Here is a 20,629-nt window from a genome sequence, read left to right as displayed (position 1 = left end):
CAGGCCATAGAAATGCAGCTACCTGGGGATATTCTCATCTTCATCTGATAGCAAGTGAAAGCTTTCCTTTTGTATACATGCTGGACCATGCCTTACATGTAGAGGGTCTTAGGAATGGACTATACAGTGGATTAAACTCCAGGGAAATTGTTAAACCAGAAAATTACATGGACAGTACTGGAAGGAATGACATGCCTGTACCTCTATACCAGGGTTTCTCAAAAGCGGCATTGTCATATTTTGGGATGGATAATTTTTTTTCATCAGGGTGCTATTTCGGGCATTTTAGGATATTTAGCAGCATTTCTGGCCTCTGTCCACCAGATGTCAGTGTCACCCTCCCTTCTAGTTGTAACAGCCAAAAACATCTTTAGAACTTGCCAAATATACCTTGAAGAGACAAAACTGTCCCCAATTCTCTCTCTCTATATATATAGAAGATATGATTTTTTAGAATTCCAGAATTTCCAGTTTTACAGAGTGCTTTGATCCTAGAAATGCTGGCTCCTAAAGCCTTTATGTTGGACCTTCTACTCAATGTTCTCTCTCTTTTCCATGAAGGCATTCCAGAATATTTGTGCAAATGACTCTAGATCATTGCTGATTCTTTCACTTTCTTAGGTATTAAGCATATTTTCATCTGAGTGTTGAATAGTAAAAATAAGGCCAGGGCCAATTCTATTCTGCCCAAAACTCTCAAAATATAAATGTATATGAAACCACAGATATTTCATTGAAAATTTGATGAAAGATAAAAACATGAACTTTAAGCTTCATAGAAACAGGATTCCTAAACTGAAATTTCAGTTTGTAGATACTGGGGTAAACCCAAAGACTTGATGTTTCCATTTTTCGGTATAGTTACAAATTATTTCACTTGTTCATATTGCAGGACCTCTAGGACATACTGGCTACCCTGGCTTGCATGCTGCCTATCCTGGGATGCTAGCAGGCTATCCTGTCCCCCAGGCTGACTATTCAATCCCACCACCTGGCTGTTCAAGTGCTGGTCCAGTGGGCTTTCCTGTCCAACACCAGCCAGTATATAATCAGCCAGTTGGACCTGCAGGGGTACCATGGATGCCAGCACCACCATCTCCATCAGACTGTCCACCAGGGTTGGAATATTTAAGTCAGGTAATTTCAAATACCTCGAATAGTCATTCAAATAAAACTGTGCTTCCAGTTTACTTATTAACAAATGACTAATTAGCAAATGTCTGAAATGGTAAAACAACATTTTTTGCAAACAAATTACTCTAATTCTTCTAGGTGAGGTTTACTTTTATTTTAATTTTTTTTAAATATATTTTTATTGATTTCAGAGAGGAAGAGAGAGGGAGAGAGAGATAGAAACATGAAAGATGAGAGATATTCATTTATCAGCTGCATCCTGCATGACCCACACTGGGGATGGAGCCCACAACCCAAGCATGTGCCCTCACCGGAAATCGAACAGTAACTTCCTGGTTCATTGGTTGACACTCAACCACTGAGCCACACTGGCTGGGCAGATCAGGCTTACTTTTAAAGCAAACTACATATGGCTTAAGAAATTGAATTTTCTATGATCTTAAATATAATCTGATACTAACCAACAGCAAACACTTATTAAGCACCATTTTCCAGGCTTTGTTCCTAAGTATAATACAAGTATTAACTCATTTGATCCTTATAAAAGCACTATGATATTTAGGTGTTACAATTATCACTATTTATCACTCAACCACTGAGCAACACTGGCCAGGCCATTCAATAGATATTTTTAATTAAAAATATATTAACTTTAGCTCTGACCTGTGTGGCTTAGTTGGTTGGGCATTGTCCCATGCACTGAGAGGTTGCTGGTTCAATTCCCAGTCAGGGCACATGCCCGGGTTGTGGGCACAATCCCCAGGGAGGAGTGCAGGATGCAGCTAATGGATGTTTCTTTTTCCCATTCCTCTCTCTCTAAAAATCTATAAACTATTCTTTAAAAAATAAAAGAAATAAAAAATATAAAGTATATGTTAATTTCAGGTATATCTAGAAGTAATATAAATTATCATTAAATATTGATAATATTGGTAAGTATTGTTAATTGATTATATGTATTCTTTAAAATATAAAAACTGATGTTAATTTGGTTGGCTTAAAAATGTGATATATAATTTACAGTTTAACTTTTTGTTTTTATTATAATAGATAGATCAGATACTGATTCATCAGCAAGTTGAGCTTCTAGAAGGTATGTATTGATTGTGTTGATTATATTTCTAGAAAGAGAAGACATTTGTGCAAATAAAGGCATATCAACAACCACAATTATAACACTTTAACAGATGTGGAATGATTAAACCTGGTTATTTACAAATGTCTCTCATCCTGATAATTCGTTTCTTGAACTTAGGAATCAAGTGGTAAAATACTATTACTCTGGGCATCCATCCTCATGATATAGACCCTAATTTAGAAGGAAACCAACCAAAATTTACTTTTGCTCCCTCTTCTCTCTAGAAGCACTTCAGTGATTTATCACTTTATCTAACCTCTCTCACTCTGGCTTTTCCTCTCCTAATATGTGATAACCTTGAGATTAGCACAGAGCCACGTGTGGTAGTGCACTTATCATAGTGCATTTCCAAAGTGAATACATTTTTTGAATATGGATGGGTATGTTGTAGAAAATTACAATCTTGCCAACAGTTTCTCTTGGGAGTTCAGATGAACCCTGTAAAACGTTTTTGCCATGGGCCGAGGATTATCACTTAGGATGTTGAAGGATGCTGATCCTAGAGATCTGATTTCCTAAAACAGCATTCCTGCTCATGTGAATGGGTCTGACTCCAACAGATGTCTCTCTGGGTACAGTACTCCTCACGTATAATATGAGCATAGGAGGTCACCAGATGTTTCAAAACTCGTGACAGGAAGATTCATGAACCATAGTGTTTTTTTTCTAGATATAGACTTTAATGAAAACTCTTCACCTCTCTGCAAAGTTTCTTACCACTAGTAGAAATTATAGTATTAATTTCACTAGTCGGTGATAGATTCAATTACAATAAAATTATTATCTATTGTATTCAGATTACATACAGCATACATTGGTAGGTATTTATAATGTTCTCATTATTATTAGTTTGTTTAAACTAAGTTTAAACTCCTGGAAAGGAGCTCTTTGTTGTTGGATAAATTGTATTCTGAATTTTTTTTTCATGTTTTATTTTAGGGAATTTATTTTTGAGATTATAGATCCTCCCAAAAGACCCTATATAGTACAGTACTCCATTCATAGTTTTTAGATTTATAACATATATATATTCTAAAGTGTATACTAGTATATATTAATCATAAAACATAAAGTTCCAAATTTAGTAATTATTAACTATTTGTATGGGTTGCTCAGGAGCTTGAAAGACATTCTAAGGTGAGCAAATAGTATGAGCTCTTAAGTCTCCCTTTTAAACACAATTCTATGGAATTAGGAGAATATGGGTTTTCTTTTCCATGTCTCACACAGGACTCTTAATTTTGTATACTTTCATACTCTCTCCTAATTCTCTTCCTTTGTTGTTTTTCCTTTGTTGGAATCATCTCCAAACACCTTTCCTTTGCTTTCTCCCAATGTGACATGAAGTATCATCTAAAAATTGTATAACTAGATATTACAGTATCTTAGGATAGATTCAATAGTCTTTTATCATAATGGTCATAATGACTCCCTTTTATGTTTTTAGTCTTAACAGGTTTTGAAACAAATAACAAATATGAAATTAAGAACAGCCTTGGACAGAGGATTTACTTTGCCGTGGAAGATACTGATTGCTGTACCCGAAATTGCTGTGGGGCTAATAGGCCTTTTACCATGAGGATTCTTGATCTTATGGGCCGAGAGGTTGTAACTCTGGAGAGACCACTAAGATGTACCAGCTGTTGTTGCCCCTGCTGCCTTCAGGAGGTCAGTGAGCATTTACCTGGGTAATATGTAAAGTAGTTCAACAAGAATTATCACCCTTTCATTGAAACTGTATAATCAAATAAGATTTTCTAAAATTTGGTCCATGAATAATTGTTTTATGCTTGAGAGTAATTGGGAGAAGAATGGTGGCAGGTGAAAAATAGTGAGCAGTTAGGCCCCTGGCCCTGAGAAGTTCATCTCATGGGAATGAGCTTCTGCTCAGAGTTAGACTTTGGGGAGAGTTGAGAAGATAAGGCATGTTGGTAAAGTCCCTTACTTTAAATGACCATGAGAGGTCTGGCTAAAGCCAGAGGAGGGCACCGCAGAGAATATCCTAGGATACAATTCCAGGATCAAGTGTACAGAAGAATGAAGAAAAGAACAGATATGTCCATCTCACAATTTTGGCCAACCTATTATGGAAGATACCTAGGAGATACCACCTTTGAGAAATGCCAACTCCTGTGTTCTTAAGTTCCCCATTAAAAAAAATTAATATATTTGAGCACCTGAAATAGATATATGCTAGGTGTGGGTGCCTTCAATTACTTGTCAGCTCACTGGTACAGAACGTGGATCTCAGGGGAGGCACCAGTGAACAGAGCATACAGGAAAGTTGGTCTTTGCCTCTATCCCCACAGCTACTTGTCACAGCTGTCATTCCAGACAAGTAGCTGTGAGACCAGGTCACAGACTGACCGAGGCACAGGCACATAGATATTTGAAGTCTAAGACTGCATTTATTTTCAAAAGATAACTGAAGCTATTCGTACTGAATTATGTTGTGTTTCGTCATTTAGGTTAGGTATAATGGTATCTATCCATAGGAATATCTCAGGAAAAACAGAGTTTGGTGGAATATTCTCTGAATGTAAAAGGCACATTGACAAACATTATACTACTGACTTTAGAAAATAGTTTATGACAATGTCATTTACTCATGAACATGCTAAGGAACTCCCTAATACCAGCATGTCAAACTCAAAGGCTAACATGGGCCGAATAAACAAGGTTTAAGTTTATGTGGGCTGCAAAATAACAAAAGCCTCAGTTTTCATAGAAATATAGGTTTATTTCAATAGAGACATGCTGAATACAAAGAGCTGAAATAAGTGAGTACTTGTTAACATAAAATAATAGAACATTTTAATAAAAATTAATATTTTTTCTTGAGCATTAACTTACCAGACACTGAATACTGCACAAATTAATAAGCATAACAAAAATAAACCTATTTTTCTTGTTCTCTAAAAGCAAAATATTTCCCGTTGCGCACACCAAACAAATCAGTACAAGACTAATGACGTGGCAATCAGCTGCTAAAATATTCGCTGCTAGTATTAGTGGAGAGAAATTGTGTGCCTCTGTGTACGACGCATAAGGGAAATGAATGCAATACAATTATAGTAATCAGTCATTAGCGAATGTTGTAGTTCATCCTATCTAATAAAGAGTGAATATGCTAATTGACCATCATGCCCTCAAAGATGGCGGCACCCACAGCCACAAGATGGCAGTGCCCAGTCCCCTCAGCTCCGCTGGTGTGGCAGGCACACAGCACGGCTGGGCCCGCCCCCAAGCGGGTCCAGCCTCTCCACATGACTACCTCCAGAGTATCCCAGTTTCTTCAACCCCTAGCTGCCCAGGGCCTGCCCGAGGCACAGGCAAGCCTCGGATGTCGGCTGCCCAGCCTCCCAGGGCTTCCTGAGGCTCAGGTAACCAGGGCCGGCCGAGGCTTGCACTGCTGGCAGTGGCAGCAGCAGAGGTGTGATGGGGGCTTCGCCTTCCCCTGATCCCCAGGTTGCCTCCCGCCCCTGAGGCCTCCCGGACTGTGAGAGGGGACAGGCTGGGCTGAGGGAATCCCCCTCCAGTACATAAATTTTCATGCACCAGGCCTCTAGTTATTAATAATTATGTATAACAGGATATTGAAAAAATTAAGTTATGCAATTTTTATTAAAATATTTCTTACATACCATTATATTGGCCAGTCTACAAAAATATTTGTTGTGGACCATATGTAGCTCATGGGCCGCGAATTTGATATGCTCGCCCTAGGTCACCCCGCTAATAGCAGAGCCAAGATTCTAGGCCCCAGTTCCTTTCCATTATAGAGCCATTGCTACTCAGATTTGAAAATTGCACCAGCAATCAAGATTCTATTCATACATCTAAGCCACTGTTTTTATAGGAGTTTGAGAAAAAAGTTCCTTAATAATTTCAACATCCTATATAATAAAAGCCCAGTGACCAAAATGGTGGAACGACCAGAGACCAGGGAAATCAGGCAGGCAGGCAAGTGGTTAGGGGCAAGCAGGCAAGCAGATGAGAGGTTAGGGGTGATCAGGTAGGCAGGCGAGCAGTTAGGAGCAATCAGGCAGGCAGCCGAGTGTTTAGGGGCGATCATGCAGGCAGGCGAGCAGGAGCCAGCAGTCTTGGATTGTGAGAGGGGTGTTCAACTGCCAGTTTAGGCCCAATTGGGCAAGCAGGAGCCAGCAGTCTCAGATTGCAAGAGGGTGCAGGCTGGGCTGAAGGACCCCCTTTCTCCCCATGCAAGAATTTTGTGCAGCAGGCCTGTAGTGTTTGATAAGTATGGAAATTTTTAAATGTACAGGTTTGGAGAGCAGTGCTAAAGAGTGGAGTCTATGCATGCAGCCTGTCTGAGTGTGTGACTCATCTCATCTACTTTGCAGCTAGGGAATCTGATAAAGTTAGTTAACTCTCTGTTCTTCATTTACTTCCTCCATGAATAGGAATAATAGCACCAACTTGTTGTAAATCAAGTGGTGCTTAGAACAGTGTCTGACACTTAGAATGTATTCAATAAATAAGAGCCATTATTAGACATCATTATTATTATTACAATTTACATGTTCTTTTGCTTTTGTAGATAGAAATTTATGCTCCTCCTGGTGTACCAGTGGGTTATGTTATTCAAAATTGGCACCCATGCCTGCCAAAGTTAACCATTCAAAATGAGAGGAGAGAGGATGTACTCAAAATTATTGGTCCATGTCTTGTGTGCGGCTGTTGTGCAGATGTTGATTTTGAGGTAAGAGATGTAATCATGTTAATAGGTTTTTCTTTCCTAATATAATAATAATATAAGTTGTGAGGATGTTACAAATATATTAAGTAAATACGTGTATCCTAATATCTCAAGAGGGAGACACTGCTCATATATTTAACTTTGGTCAGAAAGGAAGTCATTAATCTCATTGAGCTTAATGTGTTGATTATGCTAAATGAAAAAAAAAAAAGCAGAGCCTTGCCTCACCCTCTTTACTGAGTGTTTGGTGTTTGTATTTGTTTGGTTTATCTATTGGCTCTGTGGTGTTTTCTCCATAAATATATATTCTCCTTTTTCTTTTCTCTCCTATCTTTTTTTCTCTCTCTTAGATATCATTTGTGCTCTCTTTTCTCTCCCCTAATTATCTTTTCTAGGGTGGTTGCTTATATGCGGTTATCGGTGCCATGAGTACATTCATGCTATGTTCCCTTTGGGTCATGTCTTGTTAAGGTAAATATTTTGGGATTAGTGTTCTACATTCTATTTTCATCTTTCCTTTAGCATCCTTTTACTCTACCTCAACTTTACCTTTACCCCAAAACTCTCTTCCTCACTTTTCCCCTTTTGTTGTCCTGTTTCTCTTACCCTATCCCTGCTTTAGATTTTCCCTATTCCTTATTTTTACCCCGTTAAAATTTCACCCTACTTCTATATCTAATTACCAATCTCCTGCTTTAAATCTATATACACCTGTCTCTTCTCTTTCTTCTATATACAAAGTTATTTTTCTCTCTGTCGTTTTGTTGTTGTTTGCTTGATTGTTGAGTATATTGGGGGTTTTTTATGCTTGTTTATGAGATTGTTTTGCTTTTTATTTTTATTTTTCTGTTGTTTTTTTTCTGGTTATTATATTGCTTCTGTTTTCCCTCACCTCACTTGATATTAGTTGTTGTTTGCAGTTTGCATTCATCTCCAGGGATCTGTTGCTGGAATTTGTTGGGGTTAGTGGCTGTTCTATTGGAGTTTTCTCCCCATACAAATAGTTTCTTCCCCTCTTCCATTTCATTCTCTTTCTTTTCTCTCTTACTTTTTTTTTTTCCTTCTCCCAATTTCATTTTTGCACTCCTTTTTTTTTCTTTTTCTCTTTTTTCTTTTTCTCTTCTTGCTCTTTACCCCCTAATTCTCCTTGATCTGGTGGTCACCTTTATTTGGGGTTATTAGTATTGTGAATACATTTCAGTGCCTTGTGCATTGTGCCTTGTTGTGTTGTATTTTGTGCCTTTAAATCAATGCAGCAGAGAGAGAACTACATAACCAAACACCTGGAAAAGAGAGATCATGGGGAAACAAAGAAACAGCCCACATATGAAAGAAAAACAGGCATCACCAGAAAAGGAAGTAAACAAAATGGAGGCAATGGAGACAAGCAACCTGTCAGAGAAAGAATTCAGAGAAATGGTCATTAGGTGGATGAAAAGAATGGAAGACAAATTCAACAATATGAGTAAGAACCAAGAGGAAATGAAGAAGGACCAAGAAGAAATGAAAAAATGACATCACTGCTATAAAGAACTCAATAGAAAGCATCAACAGTAGACTAGAAGAAGCAGAGGACCACATCAGTGAGCTACAAAACAAGGTAGGAAAAGATACCCAAGCAGAGCAGCTTCTAGAAAAAAATATTAAAAAGCAGGAGGAGAGCCTAAGAGAACTTTGGGACAACACCAAACAAAACAACATCCACATAATAGGGGTGCCAGAAGGAGAGGAAACTGAGCAAGGAATAGAAAACCTATTTGAAAAAATAATGACAGAAAACTTCCCTGATATAGGGAAGAAAAAACTGACACAAATTCAAGAAGCTCACAGAGTCCAAAACAAAATGAACCCCAAAAGACCAACGCCAAGGCACATCATAATTACATTGGCAAACACCAATGACAAAGCAAGAATCTTAAAAGCAGCTAGAGAGAGACAGAAAGTTACTTACAAAGGATCCCCCATCAGACTAGTGACGGATTTCTCAACATAAACACATCAGGCAAGAAGGGAATGGAATGAAAAATACAAAGTCATGCAAAGGAAGGGTCTGAATCCAAGAATACTGTACCCAGCAAGGCTGTCAATCAAAATTGAAGGTGAAATCAAGAGCTTCACAGATAAAAAGGACTACCGGAGTTTATTACCACCAAACCAGCAATGCAAGAAATGCTAAAGGGCCTGCTGTAAAAAAAATAAATAAATAAGAAGAAACAAAGGAGGAACAGAGGGGTAAAGAATAAAAATAGTGACAAACAAGTATCTATCAATAATAACTTTAAATGTAAGTGGATTAAATGCCCCAATCAAAAGACTTAGGGTAACTGAGTGGATAAGAAAACATGACCCATATATCTGCTGTCTACAGGAAGCCCAGTTCAGAAAAAAAACATGCACACAGACTGATGGTGAAAGAATGGAAAAAGGTTTTTCAGGCGAATGGAAATGAAAAAAAAAAAAAAACCTGGGGTACCAATACTTATATCTGACAAGTTAGATCTCAAAGTAAAGGACATAAAAAGAGATAAGGAAGGCCACTTCTTAATACTAAAGGGAGCAATCCAACAAGAATAAATAACTCTGGTAAAAATATACGACCCAATATAGGAGCACCCAAATAAATAAGAAAACTTCTGGAGGGGATCAAGGGAGAGATTGACAGCAATACACTCATAATAGGGGACTTTAACACCCCACTATCACCATTGGACAAATCCTCTAAACAAAAAAATCAGCAAAGAAACATCAATCCTAAATGACTCACTTGATCAGATGAAATTAACTCACATCTTCAGAACATTTCACACCAAAGCCACAGAATATACATTCTTCTCAAGTGCACATGGGTCATTTTCAAAGCTAGACCATATATTGGGTCACAGACAAAGTTTCTTCAAATTCAAGAAGATAGAAATCATATCAAGCATCATCTCAGATCACAATGGCATAAAACTGGAAATCAACTACAATAAAAACAATCCAAAAAAATCAAACACATGGAGACTAAATAGCATGCTATTAAACAATGACTGGGTTACCAGAGAGATCAAAGAAGAAATAAAAAACATCATGGGAACAAACAACAATGAAAACACAGAAATCCAAAACCTATGGGACACAGCGAAAGCAGTCTTGAGAGGGAAGTTCATAGCTCTACAAGCCTACTGTAAAAAACAAGAAACAATGATAATAAATTACCTAACCCTATAACTCTAGAGATAGAAAGAGAGAAACAAGAAAAGCCCAGTGTGATGAGAAGGAAGGAAATAATAAAGATCAGAGTGGAGATAAATGACATAGAGACCAAAAAAAACAATACAAAAGATCAACAAAACCAAGAGCTGGTTCTTTGAAAGGATAAACAAGATTGATGAACCTCTAGCCAGGCTCACTAAGAAACACAGGGAAAGGACCCAAATAAACAAAACCAGTAATGAAAGAGGATAAATAACAACAGACTCCACAGAAATACAACGGATTGTTAAAAAATACTATGAACAACTCTATTCCAACAAAATGGACAACCTAGTGGAAATGGACATATTCTTAGAAAAATACAAGCTCCCAAAACTCAACCAAGAAGAGTAAAAAAACTGAATAGGTCAATAACTATGGAAGAAATTGAAGCAGTCATCAAAAAGCTTCCAGCATACAAAAGACCGGGGCCAGACGGCTTCACAGGGGAGTTTTACCAAACATTCAAAGAAGGACTAAAATCTATCCTCCTCAGACTAGTCCAAAAAATTCAAGAGGAAGGAACACTTCCCAGCTCATTCTATGAAGCCAGCATTACCCTAATACCAAAACCAGATAAAGACAACACAATGAAAGAGAATTAAGGCCAATATCCCTCATGAACATAGATGCCAAAATCCTCAAAAAAATCTTAGCAGATTGGATCCAGCAGTATATCAGAAAGATCATACGCCACAACCAAGTAGGATTTATCCCAGGGATGCAAGGATGGTACAATATCTGCAAATCAATAAATGTAATACATCACATAAACAATTTGAGAGATAAAAACCACATAGTCATATCAATTGATGCAGAAAAAGCATTTGACAAAATCCAACACCCTTTCTTGATAAAAACTCTCAGCACAGTGGGAATAGAAGGATCATACCTCAACATAATAGAGGCCATATATGACAAACCCACAGCCAACATCATAATCAATGGGAAAAGCTAAAACCATTTCCCCTGAGAACAGGAACAAGACAGGGATGCCCACTCTCACCACTCCTGTTAAACATAGTACTGGAAGTACTAGCTCTTGCAATCAGACAAGAAGAAGAAATAAAAGGCATCCAAATTGGAAAATAAGAAGTAAAACTGTCCTTATTTGTAGATGACATGATACTGTACATAGAGAACCCTAAAGATGCCATTAAAAATTATTAGACTTAATAAATGAATTCAGCAATGTAGCAGGATACAAAATTAATGCCTAGAAATCTATGGCATTTCTTTACACTAACAGTGAACTTACAGAAAGTAAGACTAAAAAAGCATTCCCATTTACCGTCACACCAAAAAAAATTAAGATACCTAGGAATAAACTTAACTAAAGAGGTAAAAGATTTAGATGCGAAAAACTACAGGACAATGAAAAAAGAGATAGAGGAAGACATAAATAGATGGAAGAACATACCATGTTCATGGATTGGTAGAATCAACATCATCAAAATGTCCAAACTATCCAAAGCAATCTATAGATTCAATGCAATCCTCATTAAATTACCAATGGCATATTTCACATATCTAGAACGAATGTTCCAAAAATTCATCTGGAATAAAAAAATACTTCGAATAGCTGCAGCAATCCTGAGAAAGAAGAACAAAGTAGGTGGGATCTCAATATCAGATATCAAGCTGTATTACAAAGCCACTGTTCTTAAAACAGCTTGGTACTGGCACAGGAACAGACATATGGATCAATGGAATAGAATAGAGAACCCAGAAATTGACCCAAACCACTATGCCCAATTAATATTCGACAAAGGAGGCAAGAGCATACAATGGAGTAAAGACATTCTCTTCAATAAATGGTGTTGGGAAAATTTGACAGATAAATGCAAAAAGATGAACCTAGACCACCAACTCACACCATACACAAAAATAAACTCAAAATGGATAAAAGACTTAAACGTAAGACGGAAAACCATAAAAATACTAGAGGAATCCACAGGCAGTGAAATCGCAAACATATGCCGTAGGAATTTCTTCTCTGATAAAGCTCCGAGGGCAATGGAAACTAAAGAGAAAATAAACAAACAAATGGCACTACATCAAAATAAAAAGCTTTTGCACAGCAAAGGAAACTATGAACAAAGCAACAAGAAGGCCCACTGCATGGGAGAACATATTTGCCAATGATATCTCTGATAAGGGTTTAATCTCCAACATTTACAGGGAACTCATGCAACTTAACAATAGAAAGATAAACAATCCAATAAAAAAATGGGCAATGGACCTAGATAGACACTTTTCAAAAGAGGACATATAGAAAGCTGAAAGACATATGAAAACATGCTCAAAGTCACTAATTATACTAGAGATGCAAATCAAAATGACAATGCAGTATCATCTCACACCCACCAGAATGGCTATCATCAACAAACAACAAGTGTTGGAGAGGATGCGGAGAAAAAGGAACCCTTTTGCACTGCTGGTGGGAATGCAGACTGGTGCAGCCACTGTGGAGAACAGTATGGAGTTTCCTCAAAAACCTAAAAATGGAACTTCCATTCGACCCAGTGATCCCACTTCTAGGAATATATCCCAAGAAGCCAGAAACACCAATCAGAAAGGTATACACCCCTATGTTCATAGCAGCTCAATTCACCATAGCTGAGAATTGTTAACAGCCTAAGTGTCCATCAGCAGATGAGTGGATTAAAAAACTTTGGTACATCTACACAATGGAATACTACGCTGCGGTAAAAAAGAGGAACTCTTGCCATTTGCAACAGCATGGATGGAACTGGAGAGCATTACGCTAAGTGAAATAAGCCAGTCAGGGAAAGATAAATACCACATATTTTCACTCATTTGTGGAATATAGAGAACAACATAGACTGATGAACAGGGACAGATCCAAAGACAGAGAAACAAGGATCAGACTATCAATTCCCAGAGGGAAAGTAGAGGAGGGTGGGGGTAAGGGGAAGAGATCAACTAAAGGACTTGTATGCATGCATATAAGCCAAACCAATGGACACGGACAACAGGGTGATGAGAGCATGAGTGTGTGTGTGGGGGGGAAGTTGTGGGTTAATGGGGGAATGAGGACACATTTGTAATACCTTAAACAATAAAGAAATTAAAGATAAAAAAAGCAGAGCCTTGCACTCAAATAAATATAAGCAAAGCAACTAATATTTAAACGTGGTTTTGTATAAAAGTCCTATACATTATCCATTTTGAATAGAAGGTTAACCTTGTTATCTACATCTGATTGCAAAAGCCTGTGATCCTTGCTTAGTCTGAAACACAGGCTCCCAATGCTCTTGGCCCTCTTCAGAAGATCTAACATGTTTGAATTCCTACAGAAAGTCCAATTATGCAAAGAGAGTTTTCAGAAAGATAGTGTAAGATGAGCTACCCAATTATACTTCTCTGTGGTCTTTCTTTATCTTTGTATTAAATTTGATTGTTAGAGCCCAGTTGGCATTGCTCAGTGGTTGAGTATCAACCTATGAACCAGGAGGTCATGGTTTGATTTCCAGTCAGGGCACATGCACAAATTGTGGGCTCAATCACCAGTGTCGGGGGTGCAGGAGGCAGCCGATCAATGATTCTCTCTCATCATTGATGTGTCTATCTTTCTCTCCCTCTCCCTTCCTCTGTGAAATCAATAAAAATGTATTTTGGGAAAAAAAAATGATTGTTAGAAACCACAATATATCTTTGTACTTACTACATGGAGCAATTTCATCACAGCTGTTTTCCAACAAATGGCCTAACCTTAATAATTCATGTTATTTAGTTGCAAATATTAAAAGTCAGAAGGTTTTTTAACTGAATCTTGATTATCTTGTTCTATTGGAAAAGAAGAAAATGTGGTAAATTAGGCCCACATTTCTATAAAAGGGGCAGAAAACAGGCTGAACCTAAGTGGTGTTCCCCCTTGTGACTAATATGTGGGAACTCTGCCAGTCTCCCATGACTTTCTTAGGTTTTCCACTAGCCAGTTTCTTTCTGTTATATTATCTGCCTGGTTACATGATACTGAATTCCTGTGTTAGACCCTGGTTATATAAAGACAAATCATTTAAAAGTGATATAGATTGTGGGATAGGATTTATGCTATGTATGTATAAAGACTTTATAGATTTATGTATAATGACAGTTCTTTACATAGGGATTATCATTCCTATCAAAGATCCAGAGGAGTAAAAAGGTAATTGTTTTTTCAGGGAGTATTAACAGAAGTTTGGCTAACATATATTTTATTTGTTTAAAAATAAGTGAAAATACTAGTGAAGCAAGTCAGACTTGATTGTGAAACTCTGATATCAATGCTAAGGAATTAGCAACCCTTTTCAACGGATGATTTAGAGCATCTGTTATAGGTAATAAATTAACTCTACTTCTGTGCATCTAGAATAGTGCTATTAAGTAACATCTTTGAGTGAATTGTGAAAATAGCACCTTGAAACATTTCTGAAAGCTAGCTGATGGGAAATGGAATGCAGAAATTATCAATATGAGGAACCATTATGGAATATGAATTCTGTTTGAATATGAATTGGCATGGCAACTTGGTATATGTAATAAATAGCAAGAGCAGAAGTTATGCCATAAGGAAGAAATAATTCAAGAGATATTTAATAAATGTACTAAGTGGAACTGATTCATGGATTTGATGTCAGTTGAAGATGAAAGAAAATTGGGAGATCTGATCTCTGAAGATAAGAACCTGAATGAATAATAATGCCATTGGCCACATTAAGAATCTTGGGGGAGAATTAGTTGATGTATGAAAAGCTAATAATTTGTATTGAGTTGTATTGGATTTTAGGTATGTAGAGGGAAAAGTTGAGGGGTTTTCAACACACAGATGATAGTTGAAGCCATGAGTACATAATGCTCTAGGAACTAATTCACCAAGAACAAACTTCATATAATAGAACAATCTGCAATCGATCATATAAGAAGTATTTAGCCGAAACCGGTTTGGCTCAGTGGATAGAGCGTCAGCCTGCGGACTGAAGGGTCCCAGGTTCGATTCCGGTCAAGGGCATGTACCTGGGTTGCGGGCACATCCCCAGTGGGGGATGTGCAGGAGGCGGCTGGTCGATGTTTCTCTCTCATCAATGTTTCTGACTCTCTATCTCTCTCCCTTCCTCTCTGTAAAAAATCAATAAAATATATTTAAAAAAAAAAGAAGTATTTAAATAAACATTAGACAAAACAAGAACCATAAGGAGAAGAATGAAACTAATATTAAAGGACAGGAAGTTTTGAAAACAAGACAGGTAGTAGAATGAAGATTGATTAAAAACTCATTGGAAAGGACTTAGATACAGATGAAGATAAATTACTGAATGAAAATCTATGTTAGGAAAATAAAGGAGTATAATTTAAATTTAAAGTGATAAAAAAATTTGAAGGGATGGGAAGCTAGAATAAACTACTCTTGCATACATGCCAAAGAGGAGTACAGAAAGAGGACAGAGAATGTGCTGAGATAATGTTCAAATAGATAAATGGCTAAGAATCTCTAGAATACCTTTATCAATTATTTTTAATAATTAACATTTAAATTAAATAGTAATATCAGTTTATTTTTTCAGAAGTTAAAATCATTTCATTATATATTTTCTGTTTTTTAAGTATCTAGAATTTAGCTAAAAATTACTTAGTCCTGCTGACTTTTCAGCTGTAGATCATTTTTCACATTCTGAACTATAGGAATAAAAAAGAAAATATTAATATCTGTTAAATCTAGTGCAGCATTATTGTGGCTCATAGGTTATCCTCTGTATTGTTCATTTTCAAAATTAAAAATAAATTTAAAAAACAAAATAAGATTACTTTACAAGCTACAAATACTTAGATTACAGCTATTAGCAGATAAAACACTAAAGGGTGCACAAGATTTACTTAGTCTGTTTTCCCAGAACAGTGTTGTATAACATAAAACCCCTAAAGATCAGTAGCTTAAAACAACAGGCATTTGCTATCATGCTTGTGAGTCTGCAGGTCAATTGTGTCTCAGTGGATACACATAGGCGCAGCTAGATGGCACTGATTTAGACTTGAAGTTGGCCTCGGGCCTGCTCCAAGTATGCTCATTCTAGAGCTCTAGCAAAAACTACATGATTTTATGGTGGCTGATCACTGGAGAGCAAGAGCCAGGCCAAACTGCTTAGCCATGTTTAAGGTCTCTGCTCACTGTCATATACACTAACATTCCATTGGTCAAACAAGTCACATGGCCAACCCTAAGTATCAATGTTCAGAGAAGAATACTGGGCCTATAGTGGGAGGGGTGGATGAATATTGATGAACAGCAACCCATGCTGTCACAGTTTTCATATTAAAAGTGTATTTCAGGTTTGTTAAGAACTTAAGCACCCACACTGGAATAAAATGAGTCAACTGTTTTTAGTTTCCCCACATTTATTTCGCAGTTCCAACTTGAGCTGGAGCTTCAAAGGATTTTGCTGGCACATGTGCTACCTTGTGTATATTTGAAAAGGACTTTTCTCTTCCTGAGTTGACACAACCCTATGTGTACACACCATGGTGAGTGTGGCTACCATCAGCTGCCATATGCCCACTTGGTGAGGTGCAACTGTCTAACTCTTTATAGTGGTCCTGGAGTTTCTTCAGGCAGAACTGTAAAATCCAAAAAAATTACTTCAGAGTTTTTTTTCATACACCTTTCCTATTTTGTTGTTCCGTCACTCTCCTGTTGTCCAGTCTTACCTCAACCCTGGACCTGTGGCATCTCTTTAAGTTACTTATTAGATACTTTCCTTCACTAAAAATTGCCAGTCCTCTTTCCCAGCACCTTAGCACTTCCTGTTTGTCTACTGACATTGAGTGGTAATGTCCTTCCCATCACATGTAATCACTCAGCCTATGTACTAGTAAACTCTGTGCTTGTCTTAAAGCAGATGTCACATGGTGTTTAGTTTGCTACCTTCTTGATGGCTTCTAGAAATTTCATCAAAGAAATATTTAATGTTTGTATCTTTTCCTGCTTAAATTTTGTTTTAGATCACTTCAAATAATTTAGTACTGTGTCTTAATATACTAGTACAATATAAAATGTTAAATATTTCAGTAAAACTACTTTCTTTTTTTAAATATTTTTACTAATTTTAAAGAGGAAGGGAGAGAGAGAGAGAAACATCAATGATGAGAGAGAATCATTGATTGGCTGCCTCCTGCATGCCCCCTACTGGGGATAGAGCCTGCAACCCAGGCATGTGCCCTGACTGGGAATCGAACCATGACCTCTAGGTTCATAGTTCAATGCTCAACCACTGAGCCACGCTGACCAGGCAGTAAAACTACTTTCATATAAGTTTTCTGTAGCAAAGAAACAATTTTTTTCGTGTATCTATAAATACAGGAATTTATATACATCCATTGAGCAATATACTCTTCATAGTTATGTATTGCACATAAGCTTAATAACACATTTGTTTCATTTTATTCCAAATTTGAAAGTAGTTTTATTATTAGTTTTCTAGAATTCTTTAAGACCATCATTTTTTTTTTTTTTTAGATTAAATCTCTTGATGAAGAAAATGTGGTTGGCAAGATTTCCAAGCAATGGACTGGTTTTGTGAGAGAGGCATTTACAGACACTGATAACTTTGGGATCCAGTTCCCTTTAGACCTTGATGTGAAAATGAAAGCTGTAATGCTTGGCGCATGTTTCCTCATTGTAAGTATATTCTTGCTAATCTTGGGTATTTACTTAATATCATTCTGAAAGATTCAGTAAAGTGTACCTTTTTAAGTGACTTGCTTAAATTTATAGATTATATTCAAAGGGGGTGCTATTTAATGCTAGCTCTGAAATTCCATTTTCTCCTGATAGTCTGGATTCACAAATGACTAATTTCTCTGGAAATTCTATAGTTTCTCAGGCCAATAGAAGGACCTGTGTGTTATGGAGAGGCTCTGCTCTTTGGGGCTTCTATTTAAAAATCAAAATAGGTGCACTCAGATATGTGCTAAGGTGGAGTAGAACCCAGTGAAATGGGGAGATTTTGTCCTGATTCTTTATTAAATTAACTGTTCTACAACTTGAGTGCGAACTGCAATAAAAGTGCATCCAATCCAACCACCAGATAGAACTGCCAGTTGACACACACAGGATAGAGCAGTATTCTAAACTTGTCTTCCATTAAATCACTTAGTGGTTCTCAACCTTCTAGTCCTTTAAATACAGTTCCTCATGTTGTGACCCAATCATAAAATTATTTTCATTGCTACTTCATAACTGTAATGTTGCTACTGTTATGAATCATAATGTAAATATCTGGTATGCAGGATGGTCTTAGGAGGCCCCTGTGAAAGGGTCGGTCGACCGCCAAAGGGGTCGTGACCCACAGCTTGAGAACCGCTGACTTAGGGAGATTTCAAACCCCCCCCCAAGTACCAAATCATACCCCCATTCAATTAAATCAGAAGCTCACAATCAAAAGTTTGTTGTTTAGCTCTTAAGGTGATTCAGTATGCAGCCAAAATCAAGGACACCTGGAAGAGAGCAACAGTTCTCAATCTTAGCTGCACAGTAGAAACACCTGGGTAGCTTTTTAAATTCCCTGTATCAAGACTGCACCCAAATAGTGAATCAAAATCTCTGGAGATGGGACCAAGCCTTCAAGCTGTTTACATCACTTCCAGGTGATTCTAATCTGCAAGCATGGTTTGGAACATCTAAATGAATATCTTAAATGTTCATTTGGGGATGCACTCAGAAAAAAATAAAATATGAGAGAATATACAGCAAAAAGATCCATTTCCTTCAACAAGTAAATGTCTGGAAAATAAAAAGATAATAAAATGAGAGAGACTTAAAAGACAACTTAATGCAGTTTGTAGACTCTGCATACTGAATCGAACAAACCAGTATAAAAAGACATTTACACCTTGTGCTTTTAATTAAACTTTGGAACATTGAAACAGGCTAGGATAAATGAATGGGTAGAAAAATCTGACTCTATTCACTTATCTCCCAGCCTATAAAAAAAATTTACAGGCATTCATAGAAATTTCAACATTGACTGGCTATTGATGATTAATAACTTATTGGTTTTTTTAAGATCTGATATTTATGTAATGGTATAGGGAAGATAAGGCAGTCAGGATGTTTGGATAGATAGGACATGGGATTGGGGGTGATAGTGGGATTGTTAGTAAATGACCATGGAATAGATTGAGCTTCTACTAAAGGACTATTAAAGACTGTGCAACTTCTAATAGACATTGGGAATACATTGAAATAGTTTTAGTTAACTCATTATGTTTAAACTAGATATAAATAAAATAGTTATAAATCCAAATTTTAGAAAGATAAATCCTGGTGACTGTGTGAGAAATGGATTGAAGAGAGGTATAATTGTAGTAGAGTAATTGCAAGTGATTGCAAATAAGGATTAACTTATTTCTGTTGAAGGGATAAAGGAAAATGATAGATGTGAGATAAAATCCATAGGATTTGACTTTAAGTCATGGAAGAGAGAATCTAGTTAGGCATTGATGGAGTGAGACCAGCTGGGGACACAGTGGACAAATTTGGAAGAGAAATCATAAAACTGGGCCAAACAATTCTAAGTGGTATTCTAACTCTAAGATGGCTTTCATTCCCCTGAAATAAATCTAAAAGTTGTACATGGTATTCCAGTCTTAAGAAAAGTTATATTATTAGAGAAAGAATATAAAAAGTTTAGGAAGAAAGGTTCAAAAAGAGTCATTACACGAGACCTGAGAAAAAGTGAAATTGAGAGAAATTATCAGATGACTAATTAAATCCATACAGGTATTAATAAGTGATTAGAATTATAGGATTTAATTGCTATTGAAATGGGAAGCTGAAGCTATCAACTTTTCCCAGATCTACTTATAATAATCAATTTTCTTGGTTAGCAGATATGTCATTCTGTTTCATCATATTTCATATCCCTTAGCATTTATGCATCCAAGAATTGACCTCAGTTTTATTACTGAAAACTTATTTCTGTATTTTGTTTTTATTTAGGACTTCATGTTTTTTGAAAGCACTGGAGCCAAAGAACAGAGAGCAGGAGTATGGTAGTGGATTAATAAACATCTCTGAAAATGTGAAGTCAGAATATTGATTGGGACTATGTACAAGTAAAAAAATTAGTTTTCTTTATTGAAATTACTTATAAAATACGTGAATTATACTGTGATGCCTGAAGCTTCGGGTATATGATTTCCAATTTCAAACCATATAGTTTATTTTCTGTATAACTTATAAATTTGCTTATACATTTGCTTTCATTTTATACATTTTGTATTTCATTGTATATTGCAGAGAAATAACATAAGGAGCTTTACTTTTAAACATTGATAAATGTGCTTTATTTTCAATTTTATAGCAAAATTAAAATTATTTCACATAAAATTATGTATTATTTTATTAA

General features: G+C 36.6%; 1 protein-coding gene and 1 pseudogene across 4 annotated transcripts in view; both read left to right on the top strand.

Annotated features, from left to right (window-relative positions):
- Positions 1-20,339, top strand: part of PLSCR1 (phospholipid scramblase 1) — a 31,279-nt gene extending 10,940 nt beyond the window's left edge. For 2 of the 4 annotated variants that reach the window (XM_036351211.1, XM_036351212.1), the window contains 6 exons: positions 893-1,137; positions 2,185-2,227; positions 3,720-3,940; positions 6,831-6,992; positions 17,737-17,898; positions 20,221-20,339. In XM_036351211.1, coding sequence (XP_036207104.1) covers positions 893-1,137; positions 2,185-2,227; positions 3,720-3,940; positions 6,831-6,992; positions 17,737-17,898; positions 20,221-20,277 — 890 coding nt within the window. In that variant the 3' untranslated portion in view covers positions 20,278-20,339. Of the gene's footprint in view, positions 1-892; positions 1,138-2,184; positions 2,228-3,719; positions 3,941-6,830; positions 6,993-7,384; positions 7,461-17,736; positions 17,899-20,220 lie in introns of those variants that run through there. The other 2 variants (XM_036351213.1, XM_036351215.1) reach the window with 2 other exon arrangements.
- On the top strand, positions 19,091-19,210 carry LOC118677965 (annotated as a pseudogene).
- Positions 20,340-20,629: the final 290 nt, after the last annotated feature.

Source organism: Myotis myotis, unplaced genomic scaffold, assembly GCF_014108235.1.
Source record: "Myotis myotis isolate mMyoMyo1 unplaced genomic scaffold, mMyoMyo1.p scaffold_m19_p_2, whole genome shotgun sequence".
Lineage (NCBI taxonomy): Eukaryota > Metazoa > Chordata > Mammalia > Chiroptera > Vespertilionidae > Myotis > Myotis myotis.
Note: the sequence above shows the minus strand (reverse complement) of the source record. Positions and strands in the feature narration are given on the sequence as shown.